At 39.0% G+C, this 20,325-nt stretch overlaps 1 protein-coding gene across 5 annotated transcripts in view; it reads left to right on the forward strand.

Moving 5' to 3' along the window:
• The window catches only part of LOC131221235 (protein RRP6-like 3), a 119,401-nt gene that overhangs the window by 8,218 nt on the left and 90,858 nt on the right, over positions 1-20,325 (forward strand). For 4 of the 5 annotated variants that reach the window (XR_009159124.1, XM_058216432.1, XM_058216430.1 and 1 more), the window contains 2 exons: positions 5,790-5,873; positions 18,796-18,882. Coding sequence is in view for 4 of the 5 variants with exons in the window: in XM_058216432.1 (XP_058072415.1) it covers positions 5,790-5,873; positions 18,796-18,882 (171 nt within the window). In the remaining variant the exon portion in view is untranslated. The remainder of the gene's footprint in view (positions 1-5,789; positions 5,874-18,795; positions 18,883-20,325) is intronic. The other variant, XM_058216431.1, reaches the window with a different exon arrangement.

The following is a 20,325-nucleotide window of genomic DNA, read 5'->3' on the forward strand; positions in this document are numbered from 1 at the left end:
CACAAGGTGGCAAGAAGAGTCGATCAGCAAAGAGGCTTCTTGTGCTTGGCAACCTTAACCGCATGCCAAATAGAAAGAAGTGAAATTGCGGTCTTACCGCTTACAAGCGAAGCTTAAATATATGACTATTGTCCTAGAGGGGGGGTGAAAGGTGGAGCGGATTAACATGGCCAATTTAGAAGAAGCAATAATCCTAGGAAAGTTGTTGGCGGGGGCAGTTGCAAGTTTAGCAACAAGAGTTGTCCTACGCCTATCAACAATTTTCACATTTCCACCAATAGAAGAGATCTTTGAATGCAGGGTGCGGGCATGAAGTTGTCGATAGGATTTTTGATAGCCACGCAACGGTCTTTATTTTGCACTTTAATTGCAATACCTGTAACCACAGTAGAAGTTAGCCTAAGAACCCAAAAAGCAAGACATGTAAGCTATTATCCCGAGGCCGATGGCTATCAACCATAGAGATTACGCCCCATATGATTTTAGAGGTAGGGAAAAGCAGAGAAGGCCAACTTTGGTGGAACTAATCTCAACACAAGCAATAGACCAACGGGGGCTGGCATCACCAGTAGGATTAGTCCTGCTATCAATAATTAGACTATGAGAATGGTGGATACTAGCTGCTAAATTCTAGGCTACGAAGATATTGCTCGGCGAGATTCTAGCAATGGAAGGCCTCATAGCAAAAATGGTATGTGACCTAAACTCCTCTAGAATACCCCTAAGGATAATTTCTTTTGTAAGGGAGGTAACATCAACGTTGTCATATCGCATATGCGATCATGCCTGTGTGCATATTTGTTTTTTTTTCTTCGAAAAACAAAAGAAATAGGAAAAAATAAGAAAAAATTATAAAAATATATAGGAAATTAGAGGAAACTTTCCTAAGTTAATAGATAACTAATTATATATATTTAAAATACATTTGAGTGAAATAAAATCAATTAAACAATGAATTAAACATAAAGTCATCAACATTCAACAATATAGTTAACAAATAACACTTAATAAGTAAGAAGTAACATGTAACAACAAAATGAAGAACTTTATTTATTATTGATTGTAGAAAATGGAAATATAATATACAAGTAATACACTAACAAAGTACTATTAAATGCTATATACATTGATCTATTTGCCATTGTGGCATTTGATCACCACCACCATCATCATCACCATTATCATCGAAGTCATCGCTTTCTTCTATATTTACTTCTTTTGTTTCATCATCATCTATATGTACTGATACTTTATTAATATCTAACTGTGAATGTTCAGTTTGATAATCATTTCCTCCTCCATCTCCTCAATCTCTTCCATGGGCTAACTGCTACTACTTGCATCCCTCCTTCACTTTTGAGTGGTGGAAATACTTGTTCCAGGCAGAGCTGGGCATTGGTCTGAGTCGGATCGGATTTGGCCCAACCCGATCCAATCCAAAATCGCAATGATCTGACCTGAACTCGATCCGATCCGTGACCGAGTCCGGGTCACCTGACTCGGACCGATCCGAAATTTGCATTTCCTTATCCGATTCGAGTCGGACTCGGTCAGAAAAACTGAGTCGGATCGGATTGGGATGGTTCGGATCGATCCAGGAAAAATTCTTTCAAACCCATTTAAAATTCTCATATTGGAAAAAAGAGGAGAGAGAGAGCTGAGATAGCTGCCCACGCCACTCCCCATCCGAATCGCCACGAATCCCATCTTGAAGTCGAGTTGAGCCATCTGGTGCACATCTGGACCATCAAATTTTCTCACTTCAACCGTCCATTTAATATTAAGAAAATTTAAGCGTTAAGCTCATCAGTTGAATGCATGCTACATTCATGATGGGGCCCTCACTTTGGACGGTCTAGATTGAGGAATAAGCATGCCACTTACAGATTAACCGATTGCATGCTAGTAATACTTGATACTCTGTTAGAGTGTTAACTCTGCAGAGTACTTGAGTCGTACAGCTAGATTGATCGACTGGACAATTTTCGATGCAGTGGCCCACCATCCATCTCCATGCCAGTTAAGTGTACGATGCTAAATAGGCCACGTGTATGAAATTGATGAACGATAAAGAAATAATTCAATGCCCTTCGCCCCTTCCAGACGGTGTTGATTCATAGATATGCATGAAGAATGGATGCATGGCATTATACAACACAAATCTAACTGATCAAACCGCAGGGCCCACACTAAATGGACTGGAAACCAAAACTTACACCAAACATACCTACCAAAAAACAGTAAAATATATGCTCCTGGGCATCAACAAAATATCTGGCAGCGAACCAAATCACGAGTAGGAGAGAGGGCACTCCACGTGTCCCAGGACTGCATCACTAGCCGTCCACGTCTCCTGCGGAAAGTAGCCTTGACAGTACACGACTGCCGTTTGTAGTTGTAAGTTGGTGACCATCCAATGGCTCGAGAGATCCAACGGCTCATAATCCTCCTCGTATTTCCTGCATCCGCATGTAAGAAAGAAACAGAGAGGAGCTTTTGAAAGCAAGAGCACTTAATGCTCTCTCATGGAAGAAGAGAGGGCGAAGCTGTGGCCGTAGATACGGTAAAAATGGAGCTTCCTTTCTGCAAGAAGGCCAGAGCCGCTCGCCGTAAGAGGCTGGAGATCATTAAGGAGAGGAAGAAGATCGGGCAGCGCAGTGCGTTGGGTAGGGTAGAAAAAGAGGGGAGGGGTAAACGATTTAGGGTAAAAAAATTTCTATTTATACTACCCGAAACTCGCTCCGGATCGGGTCGGGTCAGATCGGTCCGGATCCATTCGGTTCGGGTTTACGGATCGGATCGGTTCGGATAGACCACCATCCGAACCCGACCTGAAAAATAATCGGATCTGGATGGGCGCACTCGAGCCGCACTGATCCAGACCGTCGGTTCGGTTCGGAACGGGTCAGATCGGGCCTAATCGGGTTGGATCCATCGGATCGGACCCGACATGCCTACCTCTTGTTCCAGGTGTTGATCTGTATATGACATCTTCAACTTGGGCCCATGTCAGCTACTTTCCAACAAAGACCGGGCCTTTTGTCTTTATAAGCCACTTATTATCTGCATCCATCTCTTCTAGGCAGATAGGGTAATAGGAACTGGGCTTTTCTTTCCTAGCCTGGAATCGTTCTCACAATTCTGATTGTATTGGATGAAGACTAAGTAGTTGAGCTTCTTTTCGTCAAGGAGATTCCTTTTCTTGGTGTGAATCTATATGAAAGAAAGTGCATCAGGCATTAACGTAACTTACACTCACAATTATACCAAACTATAACATGTTAACATTTTCATTTTTTCCAAACTTACTCCCTCGAACGTGCTCCAGTTGCGCTCGCAACTGTTAACAGAACATGTGAGTCAAAGAATCCTCATGGCCAATTTCTTTAGAGCTGGATCATTCCTATTCGGGTCCACTCCATAGTCCATAGGCAACCCACCAATCAGTGGAGAAAAACAATTTAAATACGTTAGACTTTGTAGATTAGATCATAAAGAACTATTTGTAAGAGAGTTGAAATATTCATACTACTTACTGCGCAATTTCATTGTCCGATGCCTGATGAGGATATCCCTCAAGAATATGCTCTCACTCTTTGTATAAAGTCCAGTAGAGCTAAGATCTTGTCTTGTTCTTCTGTATCCGGAACCATTCTTTCCAACATGTCAATACAAGCCCTTGGGAAGCAGAAAAGCATGCAACAAAAAAATATGGAGATTGGAGGTGTCAACTTTATCAACTCAAGTCTGCCAGTGAAAGAGAGGAGATTAGCTTTCCACCCTCTAAGTTTGCCATTAAGATTATCAATCAATAATTGACAATCATGAATATGAAACATAGAGGAATAAAGAGGAATCCCTAAATACTTAAGAGGCAAGTTTCCCTCCTCCATGCTTAGAATGGTTTTTATTATGTCCTTTGACTAGCAGGAACCAAAGAAGATAATGACACTTTTTTGAAGATTATTCCCAAGGCCGGAGTGATTACTGAAGTTAGAGAAAAGACACATTAAATTCACACCAGTTTGCCGATTTGCACTAGCAAAAACCATAAGATCATCCGCAAAGAGGAGATGAGATATGGTTAGCTCACCACTTGAAAAAGGGGATCTGATTAAGCCATTATCACAACATTTAGAGATTAGCATGGAGAACATCTCCATGTCTATAAAGGGGGTGGGGACACCCTGTCGTCATAATAATAATAATCCCAAGGCCGGAGTGATTATTGAAGTTAGAGAAAGGGCATTAAATTCACACCGGTTAGCGGATCTGCGGAAAACCATAGGATCATCCGCGAATAGGAGAAGAGATATGGTTAGCTCACCACTTGAAAAAAGGGGATCTGATTAAGCCATTATCACAACATTTAGAGATTAGTACGAGGAAAATCTCCATGGCTATAAAAGGGGTGGGGACTCCCTGTCGTCATAATAATAATAATACGACTGCCACTGCCACTGCCACTGCCACCACCACCACCACCACCACCACCACCACTAACTACTACTACTCCATGGCTATAGCAAAAGGGAAGGGGGAGGCCGGCTATAGCGAGAGGGAAGGGGGGAGGTAGAGTCTCCTTGACGTAGGCATCTATTACTCTTGAAGAAGCCACAAACTTTCTCATTGATTATAACAGAGAAGGTAGGGAAAGATATGCAAGTAGAGATTTAAGAGATCCACTTTTTTCGGGAAATTCAAAGCATGAAGTGCAACTTGAGTAAATTGTCAACATAAGGAATCAAAAGCCTTTTTGAGGTAAACTTTAAGGCACATCCTTGCCGGCCTTGAGTCAAGATGAATCCCATGGAGGAGATCATGACTGAGGAGGATATTAGGAGATATATTCCTACCAGAAATGAAGGCATATTAAGATTGGCTAATAATTTTTTGCACAATATCCTTTATCCTGTTAACCATTATGCAAGAGATTACTTTATAAATCTCAGTAGTGAGGGAGATGGGTCTCAAATCGTTAGGAGTGGTGTCTAGGGGACCAAAGTAATAGAAGTTGTATTTAGCTGCTTAAGGATATTTGCTGAATGAAAAAAGGTTAAGGATAGCCCCACAGATATCCTTGCCAATAATAGGCCAATAGATATTGTAGAAATGTGCATTAAAACCATTCGGACTTGGGGCCTTGTTTGGACTAGCATATTTAATGGCATTTTCAATTTCTGATATGGCAAGAGGTCTACTTAGCTCCTCACTTTGCTCACGAGAGTCTTTGGAGATTATCTATGAATATGATGCTTAAGTCAATTTGAGGGCCATCTCCATCACAAGAGTTGAGAATTTGCTTCAAATAGCTTGCCAAAGCACATTGAATTTCATTCTGATTGGTACAGGTTACCCCATCCTTATCTTTAATTTCCCAAATTCTGGAAGATGCCTGTCTAGCTTTGATTGAGGAGTAGAAGTACTTTGAATTTAGTCTCTACTTGCTATTTTAAATTCCTTGTACGTTCGACTTACCTCATCATGTAATCAATAATGTAGTGTTATTGATTAAAAAAAAAGTTTAGCTTTCCCTGCCTTGATGCCTCAAACGGCTGTAAATAATGGCACACCCATGTATCAAATGTTCATTTACAAGATAAAAAGCTGCATAAACAGATTCCACTACCTATTACAGTTTGGGTCAAAGTTTCTGAGAACTCTCTGTATGATGTGTTTTCTTCCTTTTCATTTTAATAGATTCTTCAAGTCATGAAATGAGCAATTCACTTTGCTTTTGAGTTCCAAAATAGATTCTCAAGTAATTGACGTACTTGTTTCTGATGTAGGTTTTTCATGGATCTGATAATGATGTCCTTTGGCTTGAAAGGGACTTTCATATATATGTTGTAAACTTATTTGATACGGCAAAGGTGTGTATAGCCAATAAAGCTATCTGACTCTATGTTTGATTTCTTCTTCCAGCATGCACTCTTTGGCAACTGCTATGTTAGAAATACTCATCCAGAGATTACTAAAAGATAATCAGAAGATTTCTACAAACTACACAGTCACTGACGTGGTTGGGTTACAATGCTGGAAAATTTTGATTTAAAACTCCACTGTGTTACATGTTGTCCATTGGATCTTATTGGTGGCTTTCTCATATTTTGATATTACTACCTTATTTATTTATTTATTTATCATGCGAAGCGAATTGTTTTTTTTCTTTTTGAGTAATGATGTTCCTAAAGAAGTTTGTTTAGGAACTGAAAATTACTACCCTACAATAGGAAATGAAAGCAAGCAGGGGAATGGCAGTCTTAGAACACCTTTCTTGGCTTCTCTTGTGTTATGGAACAATGAAATGTCCAACACCTTGCATTCAAAAGCAAAAGAAGAAGTAAAAAAACTAGAAATATACTTGTGTATTTTGAAGAAAAAAGGTTATTTTTAACACTTCTTAATTATTTTTTGATTAAAAATTAAAATTTCTTGAAAAATCTCCAAATTCCCAAGATTATGTTGATCAAGTTGTATACATGTTTGATTTTGTTTTTAGACACTAAGATTGCAACTTATTGGAAAAAGTTGGGGAAATTTTTATTTTTTTCCCAACAAACTATAGTGGACTGGTCGAAATTACCATACAATGTACTAGGAAGAAGTTTAATCAAAATTTGTGTAATTTTTAGGATTTTCTAAGCAAAATAGCATTGATTTCCTTTTATCCCTTTCGATATCGCACTCAATATCGATACATCACACGATCAAGGTGTTCTGTCACGGTAACAACGACAGTAACGACCACCACCGTTACCTTTACGATACGGGTCATAATGGCTGTTATGTCCCCCATAACAGCCGTTACGATCTCTCTTTATTATTATTATTATTATTATTATTTTTATTGAAAAGAAATCCTGAAAAACTTGTATTTGTCCCGTAATGTTGATTAAAAAGTATGGAAAACCTGTATCTGCCTTATAACAGACAATTACAGGGCTGTTATGGCTTTTATAGGGATGTAATGTGCTGTTAACGGCAATTACAGGTCCTTTTTTTTTTTTTTTTTTTTTCCATAATAGCTGTTACGGCTGTTACAACCCCGTAATGTGTAACGGTTGCCACCGTTACCTTTACGTAATGACCTTTACGGCACACCATGCACAATACATATAGAATTTATACAAGGGGAGTGTGGATATATCGCACGATATCGCGATATCCTCAATATAACGAGATATCGTGCGATATACTACATGATGCCATGAAAAGTTGACTTTCGTATCGCTCAGCTGGGATAATAGATATATCATGGGATATATTAGTGATATTGCAAGAAACTAAAAACACTACTTTCAGGCACTCATGAATCGTGATCCCAATTCTCCCACTAGCATTTCACTGTTGTGCTCTACCTACTTAACACAAGGACTTACTAGTGATATCACTGATATATCCCACTAGTATCTCACTGATGTATCGTGGGATATATCAGTGATATTGCAAGATACTAAAAACACTACTTATAGGTACTCATGAACCGTGATCCCAATTCTCCCACTAGCATTTCACTGTTGGGCTCTACCTACTTAACACAGGGACTTAGCATTGACCCTCAAAGAGTCTTGCCCACTGACCCATATAGTGCCCTTCCACAACCTACATGTGATGCGTGACCAATGCATGAAGCTAAATAACGAGCGGAGATCATTCAGCAAATTAAATTAATTAATCAATATCACAAAACATGCTAAAATCATCACACATCTCAAAATTCCAAGAAGAAACTATGAATAGTTCAAGCCTAAATTAACCAACAATGTCCTGTAGGGTCATTAAATACTTAAAACTGGGATCTAATGGATGTAGGGACATCCAAATAGGATAGGGATAAGCCTATTTTAAAAGGGAAAACCTAATACTACCTAGGGCTTGCTTGATTAAGATGTAGGTAAACCTAGGGTTTAGGGAATTTGGGGACAAGTTGAAATTAGGACTTAATAGGTTCAATTGGTTAAAGGGATTTGGGGATTTACCCAACGAGGTTTGGGCGAATGGTCTTCACCGTAGGTTTGCTCCCTATAGGTGAGGGTTCGATTCCCCTCCTTAGCTTTACCCGACACACGTGGTTGTGGGTGATTGCTTGTATTCGCAGGGATTAGTCTCACTTAAAAAAAGAGGTGGGGACACCTTGTGTCTTCAAAAAAAAGAAAAAAGAAAAAGAAAAAAAGAAAAGAAAAAAAAGGGATTTGGGGATTTCGGTTTTAACTAAAAGGGATTAGGGTTTTGGATGATTGAATGTTAGGGATTTGAGATGAATTAGTGGAATTCGGGTTTAGAAGATTTGGGAGAATTGGGAAGTTAAGGTGTCTATGGTTAGGGTTAGGGTTTAGGTTGAGGGATGATAGGGTTTTGATGGGGGAGTCAAAGAGATGTAAAGGGGAAAGGAGGTGGCGGTATGGACCAGCCTGTGGGCTTCACACATGTGGCCGTATGGTCACACGTGTGGGCTTAGATGGTAGGGTTCGTGTTCTCTAAGGTGGGGTAGATATGGGGAAGGTTAGAGAGAAGAATAGAGTAGGTTTCTAGAAGGGTAGAAGGGTGTAAAGGTTTTGGAATGGGAAAGATGAAGATCTCAAAAGAATACCTTGTATGGAGAAGAAATTCGACGGTTGATAGTTGGAAGCCTTGTACTCCCGTGATTGAAGAAGAGCACTGCATCGATATTTGTTCCAATTTGCATGGAACATGACTTCACGTCACATGAAGAAGGAAACAAAGCTTTGGTTTTTTTTTTAGAGAGAAATTCCACCATGGAGAGGTCACATGCCCCACCATCTTTATATACTCATAGAAACTCTTCAAAATTACAAAAAGGTCCTTATTTCATGTACTTTTTATCAAATTAACCTTACTCTAAGAAAAAACACATAATACCTCTCACAAATAGTTCAAAAACATAAATTAAAATGAAAAATAAATTCTAAGATAGTCCTAAGCCTTTGTATCATCCATGCGACCGCACAAGTGGCTACGATCACGATCACGATCCAATGGTCAGAATGAAATATCGATGAAACTCAACTGTCCGATTCTCCTCAGGAGGATGTCACGAAGTTCTAGCCCACTAGTGGGAGCCATGTATGGGTAGTCCAACCACAAGGACACCTGTGCTCTCCTCCTCGCGTACGCTCGAATGGGCACACGGATGTCCTCATGAAGTCTCCTCTGTTGAGGAGAGTTCGCCACGGTCACGAATACCTCTCACAAATCGTTCAAAAACATAAATCAAACTGAAAAATAAATCCTAAGATAGGCATACGTATCATCCAAGGGGCCACACAAGTGGCTATGATTACAATCCGACGGTGATGATGGTCCCGATCGCGATACAATGGTTAGGATGAAATATCAATGAAAATCAACAGTCCAGTGCTCCTCAAGAGGATGCCACGAAGATCTAGGCCCACTAGTGGGACCCATGAATGGGTCGTGCAACCACAAGGACATCGATGCTCTCCTCGTGTACTCTCAAATGGGTACACGGATGTTCTCATGAACTCCCCTCTGCTGGGAAGAGTTCACCTCTAGCGAACTAAAACTCTTGTAACGCTCAAGGATGTTCGAGTCTAAGTTTTGTAGCTCTGCCTTTGTAATCTATGTGCTATCTAAAATCGGTCTGTTCTTCCACTTGATGGTCTGTTTTTCCACTTGACATGGAATTTCTGAAATCCCCCATAGCGAGTGGAAACTGCTTGTGCATCTAGTATATCTTCAACTTGTTCACTTTGTGCAAGCAAGGAGGGTAAGGATTGTAAATGTTGGGATGATGTGTCAGGTAGAGGAGGCCATGGGTTAGGGTCTGGGTCATGGTTTATGTGAGGGTCTAAAAATGGATAAGAAGGTGAAGTAGCAGGACTCTTATATTGTACTAGATCTTCCACATTAAAAGTAGAACCAATTCCCATGGTAGGTGGAAGGTCTACTACATATGCATTAGGACCCAATTTCTTCAGTATTTTGTATGGTCTTGCAATACGCGCTTACAATTTCATAACGGCTCCCTGTGGAAACCGTTCATTCCTCATACGAACCATGACATAATCTCCTACTTGGAATTTTGAAATCTACGATGAGAGTCAACAAGTGCTTTGTACTTTTCATTACTTAAGTTAATTTGCTTTCTGATCTCACTATGCAAATCATGTATGTGATGTGTAAGCTCATGTGTTGATTCTGATGGCCTATGGGACACTGACATAAGTATGAGATTTACAGGCTTCATAGGTTTATACCCATACACAACTTCAAATGGACTCATGCCTATGGACCTATTAATGGAACTGTTATATGCTAGCTCGGCTATAGGCAAAACAGTATTCCAAGTTCAGACGTGATCCCCCACGAGGCATCTAAGCAGATTTCCAGGACTCCTATTGACAACCTCAGTTTGTCCATTTGTCTGGGGATGATAGGTTGACGAGAATTGAAGCCTTGTCCCCGTCATGTGCCACAGTGTCTTCCAAAAATAGCTCATAAAGCGTACATTGTGATAAGGCGCTACGGTCTTATGTAGACCATGTAAGCGCACTCCTCCCAAAACAAAAGTTTAGCAACATTAGAGGCATCTGACGATTTTGAGCACGGAATGAAATCGACCATTTTGGAAAAATAGTCCACAACCATAAAGATGGAATTGTGTTTCTTGATAGTCTTTGGTAAGCCTAACACGAAATCTATACTGATGTCCTGTCATGGAGCATGTGGCACCGGCAAAGGTGTATACAATCCTGTATTTTGCTTCTTTTGCTTCGCTAGTTGACAAGTCCTACACTGCCCAACGATCTTAGCCACATCTCGTTTGAGAATTGGCCGATAGAATCTATCTTCCCCAACTGTCCAACTACTCTAGCATGAAGCTCCAAAACTAGCAAATCACGAGGGAAGTACAGGAAATGCTAAGTCTGTCACCCTTAAATAAGAAATCATCGATGATGACAAACCTGTGACTATCACTCGGCTGATTATCTCCTAGTGACATGTACAACTCTCCAAAATATGGGCATATAAGATACTCCTTTCAGCTACTCAAACCCAGTCACTTCCACACTCATACTCTAAAGTAGCGCCACATGACGACTAAGGGCATCACCGGGTTTGTTCTCTATCTCGGCCTTGTGTTTGTGAATGAAAGAATATTCTTGGAGAAATTGAACCCATTTAGCATGCCTAGGGTTTAGTTTCTTCTGAGAATTGAGGTAACGCTAGTCTTCGTGATAAGAAAACATGACAAATTCTTGCAGTGGCAGATAATGTCGCAAATGTCTCAAGGACTGGACTACTGCATATAACTCCTTGTTAGAATACCGTTGCTTTGTCTCATCCAACTTCTCACTAAAGTAACTAACGGGGTGCCTTTCTTGACTAAGCACTTCACCTATACTTACACTAGATGCATCACATACAACTTTAAAGACTTTAGAAAAGTCCGAAAGGCGCATGATAGGAGCTTCGCTCATTTTGCCCTTTATACCCTTTAGAAAGGGTCTTAACACCTCAGTCATTACTCTCATAAATGTGCTCAGGCATTAGTCAAGCCAAAGGACATGACTAGCCATTTATATACACCCTTCGTGTTGAAAGTTGTCTTCCATTCATTTTTTAGGCGTATACGTATTTGATGATACTCACTCTTCAGGTCAATCTTTGAAAAAAATGGTGGTACCCGCCATCATGTCTAGCATATAATCTAGACACGGTATGGGAAACCTGTACTTGACCTTAATCTTGTTGATGACTCTACTGTCCACTATAGATGGACAAAATAACCTGAAGTTACAACAACACCACCCATTTCAAATGAGAATCTAAATTGAATCTTGAGAATTATGTGTTAAATATGCTTAGAAAACCACAACTGGATGCAAAACCCAACTGAAAACAGTCCCTATTTATAATTAGGAAGTTACATAAAGGGTAAAAAGATGGACCATCTATGTGGAGTCTCACCAAAATGGCTTCTATTGAGTCTCACCACCGAATATTGAAGCATCTCTCTTCAACAATTCTATGCCAGGACAAAATAGAAAAAACACTTCAATTTTTGGTCATCTATTCATAACAGTCTCATAGCATAGTCGTTTACACATCTATATACTTTCCCTAAAGCAAAACGAACCCCTAGTCTAATCTTAATCATTCATTGATTCTAATCTTAACAGTCCGTTTCATTAAAACATTAATGCCCCTACATCCCGTCACTACCATATCGCTTGATCTTGATCAGTCATATTTTTATTTTATTTTATAATTTTTTAAATGGCAAATCAATCATAATTCACGCAATTCATGTAGCAGCCACATGCTTCTCAGCTCATTAACAAACCTAATAGGCATTTGAAGCGGACCCACTTTGTGCCATTCTGATGTAGAACGTGTCACAGATACGTTCCTAGCATGGTTGGGCCAAAAGAAGGTGGACCGTAAATTGATTGTAACTTTTGATCTAGGTATTGTTACGGGGCGCACAACCTATCAATCTTTACTGAAACGGGCCATCTAAGGTGAACCAACCCACAAGGTGGGTCGCATCTGTCCGTTTCGTCAAAAAATGCGCGCTTTCAGCTAAAAAACAAATTTTTAGAAAAAAACAAATTTTTAGTAATTCCGAATTTTTTAATATTTTCTTATTTTTAGAGTTTTAGATTTTCTTCCTTTTTAGAAATAACTTGTAATTATGCTAGGACTCTTCTAGCAAAGTTTATTTGGAATTTTTATTTTTAAAAATTAGGCTTTAGAAGAGTTTTAGTAGAATTAAGATTTTTATTAGAGTTAGAAATTTGCTATTTTTGGTAATTATGATTTTTTTTCTATATTAATGATGTAACAGGCACATACAAATTAGTCATTTATCAATCAATTTACGAATTTATTAGAATTTATTTCTATTTTCTTGCTTTCTTTCCTCGTGGATTTAAGAAGTCTCTGTGAGGAGTCCAGAGAAGCTCCGTGGATTTGGAGTAGTTATCCTTGAGGAAGACGGTGATCGACCTCATCATGTTCATCCCTGTGTCGATTGGTATCAAAGTGAGGCTTTTCCTCGGATCTATAGCTTCTAATGATGGGTTGGGCAACAATCCCATGGACGGTGCTTCAGGGAATTTACCTTTAACGGCGGCGGCTTTTGAAGCGGTGCAGTGAGAGAATTGGCAAGCCATGCAAGGGCTGTATCGCATGGCAGATCGCATAAAGGAGGCCTTAGGGCAGCTTCGTATTCATGGTGGTGATCCACCACCAGCAATTGCTGGAATTCGTAATCGCACTGATCGTAGGCGATGCTAGCAGTGAACCACAGGATCACTCCAGAAAAGGTGGGATCTAGCGACATAATTGCACAACATCCTAGACGAGGCATTAATCAGATAGATCGGACGGATCAAGAATTCAAGATGAAAGTCGATCTTCATAGTTTCAATGGCTAACTCTACTTCAAGGACTTTCTCGATTGGTTGCTTAAAGTCAAACATTTATTCGACTACATGGACATCGTGGAAGAAAAGAAAGTTAAACTCGTGGCCTACAAGTTGACGGGTAGAACCTTAGCTTGGTGGGAACAACTTCAACTGGAGTGAACGAGACAAATGAAGGCGCCAATTCGCATGTGGTTGCGGATGAAGAAGTTATTGTGCATGCGATTCCTCCCTAACAACTACGATCATGTATTATTCCAACAAAACCAAATTTATTGGCAGGATAACCAATCAGTAAGGGGATATGCAGAGAAATCCTATTATTTGTCGGTGAGGGATGCTCGTGTCGAAACGGAGTTGCAACAGGTCACAGGATTCATCGGTGGCAAACGTATGGCTCCTATGGGAACGGAGAACCAACCCAAGACTTATAAAGTGGAGGGACAATCTCTCATAATTGAACAGACCTTTGTTAAACAATCTGAGGAAATAGGAGATATATATGCGTTAGTTGAAAAGAAAAAATATGTAGAGCCTGTGAACATTACAGAGGATTTGGAACCAGTGTTGCAGGAGTTCAAGGTGGTTGTGCTCGATGAACTCCCTAATAAATTGTCTCCCATACGAGATATACAAAACTACATTGATCCCATCTCAGGGGCAAGTTTGCCTAATTGCCCACACTATCAGAAAAAATGTAAGATCTTGAAGGCAGAAGTGAAGGAACTGATTGATACCAGTTAAGTCAAGGAAAGCATGAGTACATGTATTGTGTCAGCTCAAGAGCCTAATGCCAGGTACAGGAAAAGGGCTAATAAACATCAGCGTCAGAAGTTATCCCAGAATCATGAGCCAAGTCCTTTGAGTGACTTGAGGACGAGTTTTTTTTTCAAGTGGAGGGGTCTGATGTAGAACGTATCACAGATATGTTCCTAGCATGGTTGGGCCAAAAGAAGGTGGACCGTAAATTGATTGTAACTTTTGATCCGGGAATTGTTACGGGGCATACAACCTATCAATCTTTACTGAAACGGGCCATCCAAGGTGAACCGACCTACAAAGTGGGTCGCATTTGTCCATTTCGTCAGAAAACACGTGCTTTTAGATCAAAAACGAATTTTTATATAAAAAAAACTATTTTTAGTAATTTCGAATTTTTTAATATTTTCTTATTTTTAGAGTTTTTGATTTTCTTCCTTTTCAGAAATAACTTGCAATTATGCTTGGACTCTTCTAGCAAAGTTTATTTGGAATTTTTATTTTTAGAAATTAGGCTTTAGAAGAGTTTTAGTAGAATTAGGATTTTTATTAGAGTTAGAAATTTGCTATTTTTGATAATTAAGATTTTTTTTTTCTATATTAATGATGTAACAGGCACATACAAATTTGTCATTCATCAATCAATTTATGAATTTATTAGAATTTATTTCTATTTTCTTGCTTTCTTTTGTCGTGGATTTGACAAGTCTCTATGAGGAGTCCAGAGAAGCTCCGTGGATTTGGAGTAGTTATCCTTGAAGAAGACGGTGATCGATCTCATCGCATTCATCCCTGCGTCACATTCTGATGTTGTTTGACACTTGAAAAATGGCACACAAAAGAGCTGGTCAAAATGATCAGCGTTACTATAGGAAACATGCTCAGCAAGTCACTGACAAACTGTTACCATAGAAAGTAGCCACAAACCATATGGATTTGTGGATTCATAGACTGACCGGACCACTCACTTGGGGCTCATAGGCTGATTGGAGCAACCCCTGGGGCCCACTAAACTATCTGAACAGATTGTTGGGCCTAGATCAGTGATTGAATAATTGTGGGGCCCAAATCTCTGTTTGGACAGGTTGTGGGTGCACCCATGAATTGCATCAGTCCTCCTCATTGGGAAGAACTTGGCCTTGACCTCAACTTGCAGTGCATGTCAATCAATGGATTCCTGTTTCAGCTTTTGGCGAGAGTAGTTGATATATATAAACCTGTCATTCGGCAAAAACTTCATTTGCATGCAAATCATTGTGCATCATCACATACTTCATTTTCATGTGCCCCCGATATATTCGTCTTGTCTCCAATCTTGCCTTTGATCTTCCAACCATTTAGCCCTACATTGTAGCACGAATGATCAATGCGTCCATATGAACTTTAACATATGCCATTGATCTACTTGTCTATCATTTGTCAATTTGTCTGTTGATCCATCTGCCAATTCTTCCACAGCTTTATCTATTGATCCATCCCTTAATGCATTCATTGATCCATTGGTTGATACGTGAATTGATCCATCTGAGTGATCCATTAGTCAGTCCAACCAAATATCTCTGTTAATTTATTCATCTGTCTGTTTGTCAAGTCATCTGATCTGTCATTGTGTTTTTATTATTGATTGTAATGCCTTCTTCGAGCAGTTCTTTAATGGACTTTCTTCTTTCTGTTCAAGAATCTTGTACTCTCACATGGTGGCCATAGGTCTTAGTGTATTGTCATGCCTCAAGTCCAAAGATAATATCAGCTTCTGAATTGTAAATCCTTTGGTGCGACTAAGCGATTGATGAGGATTGTAACTGTTTTGGGCTGGGCTCACACTTGTTGCCACATCTCCATATTCTTCTCACATCGTGGTCCTTCTGAGAACTTTTGTGAGTAAGCCTTTTTGTTGCAAATATACGTCTCCACTGTACACAATGCACATATGGGTTTTCATACTATCCGCCGATCAACAAGTTGACACAGGAAGGTTGCAGAAAAGTGAATTTCTAGGAACTGTAATGCAGTATAGGTATAGAATACTAAATTTCCATTGGCGCCATTTTCGAATGAAAATTTAGCTGATTTTGTGTTGAATAAGCATGGAAGTCTAGTAGCCAATGCAAAACCCAATCAAAGCACTGGAAAGCATCTAACTCACCAGAGTTTGTAAACTGTAACTAGGAACTGATCCAAATGGTAAAGAAGACATAAATTTGGTGTACAATTTCATGAAAATAGTTTTGGTGGATTCTCATCAACAAAAATCTAATAATCTCTCTTCAACAAAACCCATAATAAATCCTTAAAAAAGAGAAGAAGATCCATTGCAAATCATAACAATGAAGCTTTAGTTTTCATTCATTTAGAAACCTTGATCTAAACCTAACCGTTCATTTATTCTAATCCTGACAATATATTAGTAGTGGCTAACATTGCACCAATACAGTAACAAACATACAACCCTTGCCTAAAACTGTGGTAAGTAAATTAATGTCGGTTTGACATGATTTGGGCTGCTTTGAAAGATACCTGAACATGCTTTCAGATGTGACAAGTTTTGTCATTTTGACATTATTTGATACCTGACAGTTGGCCCACAAAATAAGTGACGAAATTGCTAATTGATTCCAAAATTGAAACTTGCTCAATAAGTCATTCACCAACTGTTTACAAAATAAAATAGCTCTTAACCATATGAACTCATGGATCTGCAGATTGCTTGGATCGTCAATGGTCAAAACTATTGGGACATTTTAGGGCCTAGATCAATGTCAAACAAATTATGGTGCTTAATTTTCTGATCAGACATTGTCATCGGTTAGTGCTCTGTGATCTTGCGTTCGTATCCTCATCCAAGGCCTTTAAGTTCTTCCACTTATCATCCTTTCTTGCCTTTGAACTCCAATTAAAGTTCCCCTACTTGTCTATGGTTTTTGTAGTACATGGACAACCATTTCGATCAGCCCTCTACATATAATCTATTGGCTGCTGTTTGGCTTCTTCAAATGTCTCATTGTTGATTCTGTTCTTAGTAGTCCATCCACTCACCCATCATGATATTGTAATCTCAGCACTGTGTGTCCTCTGCTCATGTGCGTTCTAATTGTCCAATGCTGCCAGTCTGCCACACATAGCATAGCCATCTAAATAGCCATATTGTTGGATTTTCCCTTATTTTCTTTGGCATGCAGCAATTATACAACACTCTAGAGGAACATCTCCACTTCATCCGTCCAGCTCTAATCGTAGTGGAAACTTCTTCATCTAACTTACCATTATGTTGATACACAAAGGTAATTGCGGACTCCAGTGGCCATTGTTTTTAACTAATATAACACCTCTTTAATTGTTCTTACCATAGTTTCATGCTGAATACTCGTTGTCAGTTGCTTATATATGCACCTTTGTACTCTAGAGCTTTCCACCAACCTTTATATTAGAATTTCCACCTCTAGAGTCTCATTGACCAGCACCATGTCATATGCAAACAACATACTATAGGGGACCTCTTCCTAACTATGTGCTGCAATCATCCCCCCAAAAAAAAAAAAAAAAAAAAAAAAGAAAAAAAGAAAAAAGAAAAAAAAAGAATAAAAAGGAAAGAGATTTCATCTATAACAAGTGTCAGGAGTGTATGGGCTTAATGCCAGCTCCCAAGGAAGACTCTCCGCTACAAGAAGCTTATCTATCATTTACAACAGTACCCTCATGCATATATTTAGTCATATCTCTAACCCTGTACCAGTTGTGTGAGGCTGGTTTGTGAATCCTGTTTTACTAAATATTCCTATCTAAGGCCTTATCCTTTATAAGTGAAAAGCTTTGGTATCCTTTTGACCATTGCCTATTAGGACTTCTCCTCATTCTACTATCAGGCCCTTCAACCTCGTGGCATCGAGGAAGGTGAATGAGGGAAAGAAAAGGAGGAGGAACAAAAAAGTGGGAGAAAGGATATTACATTCCTCCCTTTGTATCTCTCTTTTTGGCGTTACTTCGAGTCCTCTAATTACAGTGAAAAGAGCAGACTGCCCTTATGTGGGCTTTTTATGGACCCCATTATATGTGGCTCTGCAGATATGACACACTCATGCACACAAAAAGTACATGATCAGGTTGGTCACACAGCTCTATGACAACATATTTAGGCCATACATATGTATGTCCATAGATCCTGTCCATACAGTTGTACAAACACATCAACACTCCCCCTCAAGCTGGAGTGTAGATATCATTGATGCCCAATTTGGAAAACCTCTCAGATTGGCTACGACAAAGTACTTTGGCGAATACATCAGCAAGTTGGTACTGAGATTTGACATATGGAGTGGATATTTCATTATTGAAGACATTATGGATGAAATGACAATCTACTTTGATGTGCTTGGTTCGCTCATGAACACAGGATTACTTGCAATATGAGAAGCTGTCTGATTGTCATGATATAATTGCATTGGCTGATTTACAGTGTGACATGTGAGCCAACCTTTAATCTATTCTTACTTTAATATTGTCGTTTTATTGTGGAAGTTTCTTGGTTCAAAATTGCAAGTCCCTTATAAATATGCTTCACAGATCTTTCCAACTCATCTTCTGTATGAATTATTTATTGTTTGCCGCTGTTTGTCCCTTGTAGGCATGTGAGGTGCTATCAAAACAGCACAAGTCATTGGCATATTTGCTTGAAACATATTGTGGAGTATCTACCAACAAAATGTTACAGGTCCAATATTGAGCTTGTCTTGCTCTTTTGTTATATTACTTCTGTTGGCATCTTTACTTCTGGGTTTGCTTCATTTAAAATTCAGTTGCCATTATGGAAAAGGGAATCAATAATGTATTTCGTTCTTGGTTATTCATTTATTTTTTATTTTTAGATTTTTTTTTTTCCATGCTAACTGAATTATTACGCTCAACTTCCATTAAAATTGTGGTAGTAGATGTTATTTTTGAGTTACTAATGTGCTTAAATTCATGCATCGTATTAGCAATATATACTAAATTGTATTATTTGATTTCTTTATGCAAGACTGCTACTCATTTACGAATCTGCACACCAAGATCCTCTTGTTAAAATATGGCGAGTTTTGTTATAATTCATTGGTATATTGTTTTAAGATATTTCAGTAACAATATTTACAAGTCGGGCCTGTAGCTCAACTTGCACTGCTCACCGAATTCTAAAAAAGTAGCAGGTCTAACATTCCAAACACAGAGTAAACTTACATTCTGTCTTGGGAAAAGGGAATCCAAAATCCTTGTCTTGACCCTTAGCTCAGTACCCAAGTTTGGTACTTTGAATTTTAGAAGATGCACAATGACTTTCTTCACCTCTAATGTAGTTGTGCACAATTTCTAGGGAAGGTAAATTATCCCTTCCAAGAACTTGAACGCGCTGTGCTCAAAATCAAAGTGAAGCCTAGTTAAAAACTCAAAATTTTTCATTGCTCTAGCCACTTGCAAAGTTCTTTCTGGAAGATCAACCTTATTTGGAAGATTAAGGTTCCTCGGATGCGGGTAAGGAGAAGGTGCTTATGATTGATAATTTGAGGAAGAGAGGCCTCCATATTACAAATGGATGTGTGAGTGTTATGTTTCCTAAGGAGGCCGTTTGTACAACTTTTTTTTGTTTTTGTTTTTTTTTTTTTTTTTTTTTCTACTTTTTTTTTTGCGTTGTACCTTTGTAGGTCACATATGGAGGACATTTATTATGTTTCTTGGAGAGGTTTGGATTTTGGCATCATACATTGATCTGTCATTAGGGCTTGAAGTAGTGGGGTAAGGATTGGAAACCTCAAGAACGAGTTAAGGAACCTTCTCCTATGTGCAATGTTATGGGAGGTGTGGTGTGAGCATAATAATCATGTGTTCCAGAACAAACTTCACTATTCTGAAGTGATCTTTCTTAGGGTCAAGCATCTTGTTATTGGATGGGCAAGGTTGGCAAATGTAAACGAGGAGATGCTTGCCTCCTACTAAGGGCTTGGTGGTTCTTCTCTTTATAAGGGCTAGGTTTTGTAGTTTGCAATCATGTCTTATCATTGTTTTTCTCTCAAGAAAATTCAGTGCTAAAAAAATAAAAATACTAGCATACAATGATCCAATTCATCCCATCTCTTGTGGAGAATTACATAGTATTCTTCTTTTTAAAAATTTACCCTCTTGC

This window comes from Magnolia sinica, chromosome 12, assembly GCF_029962835.1.
Source record: "Magnolia sinica isolate HGM2019 chromosome 12, MsV1, whole genome shotgun sequence".
NCBI classification, from domain to species: Eukaryota; Viridiplantae; Streptophyta; class Magnoliopsida; order Magnoliales; family Magnoliaceae; genus Magnolia; species Magnolia sinica.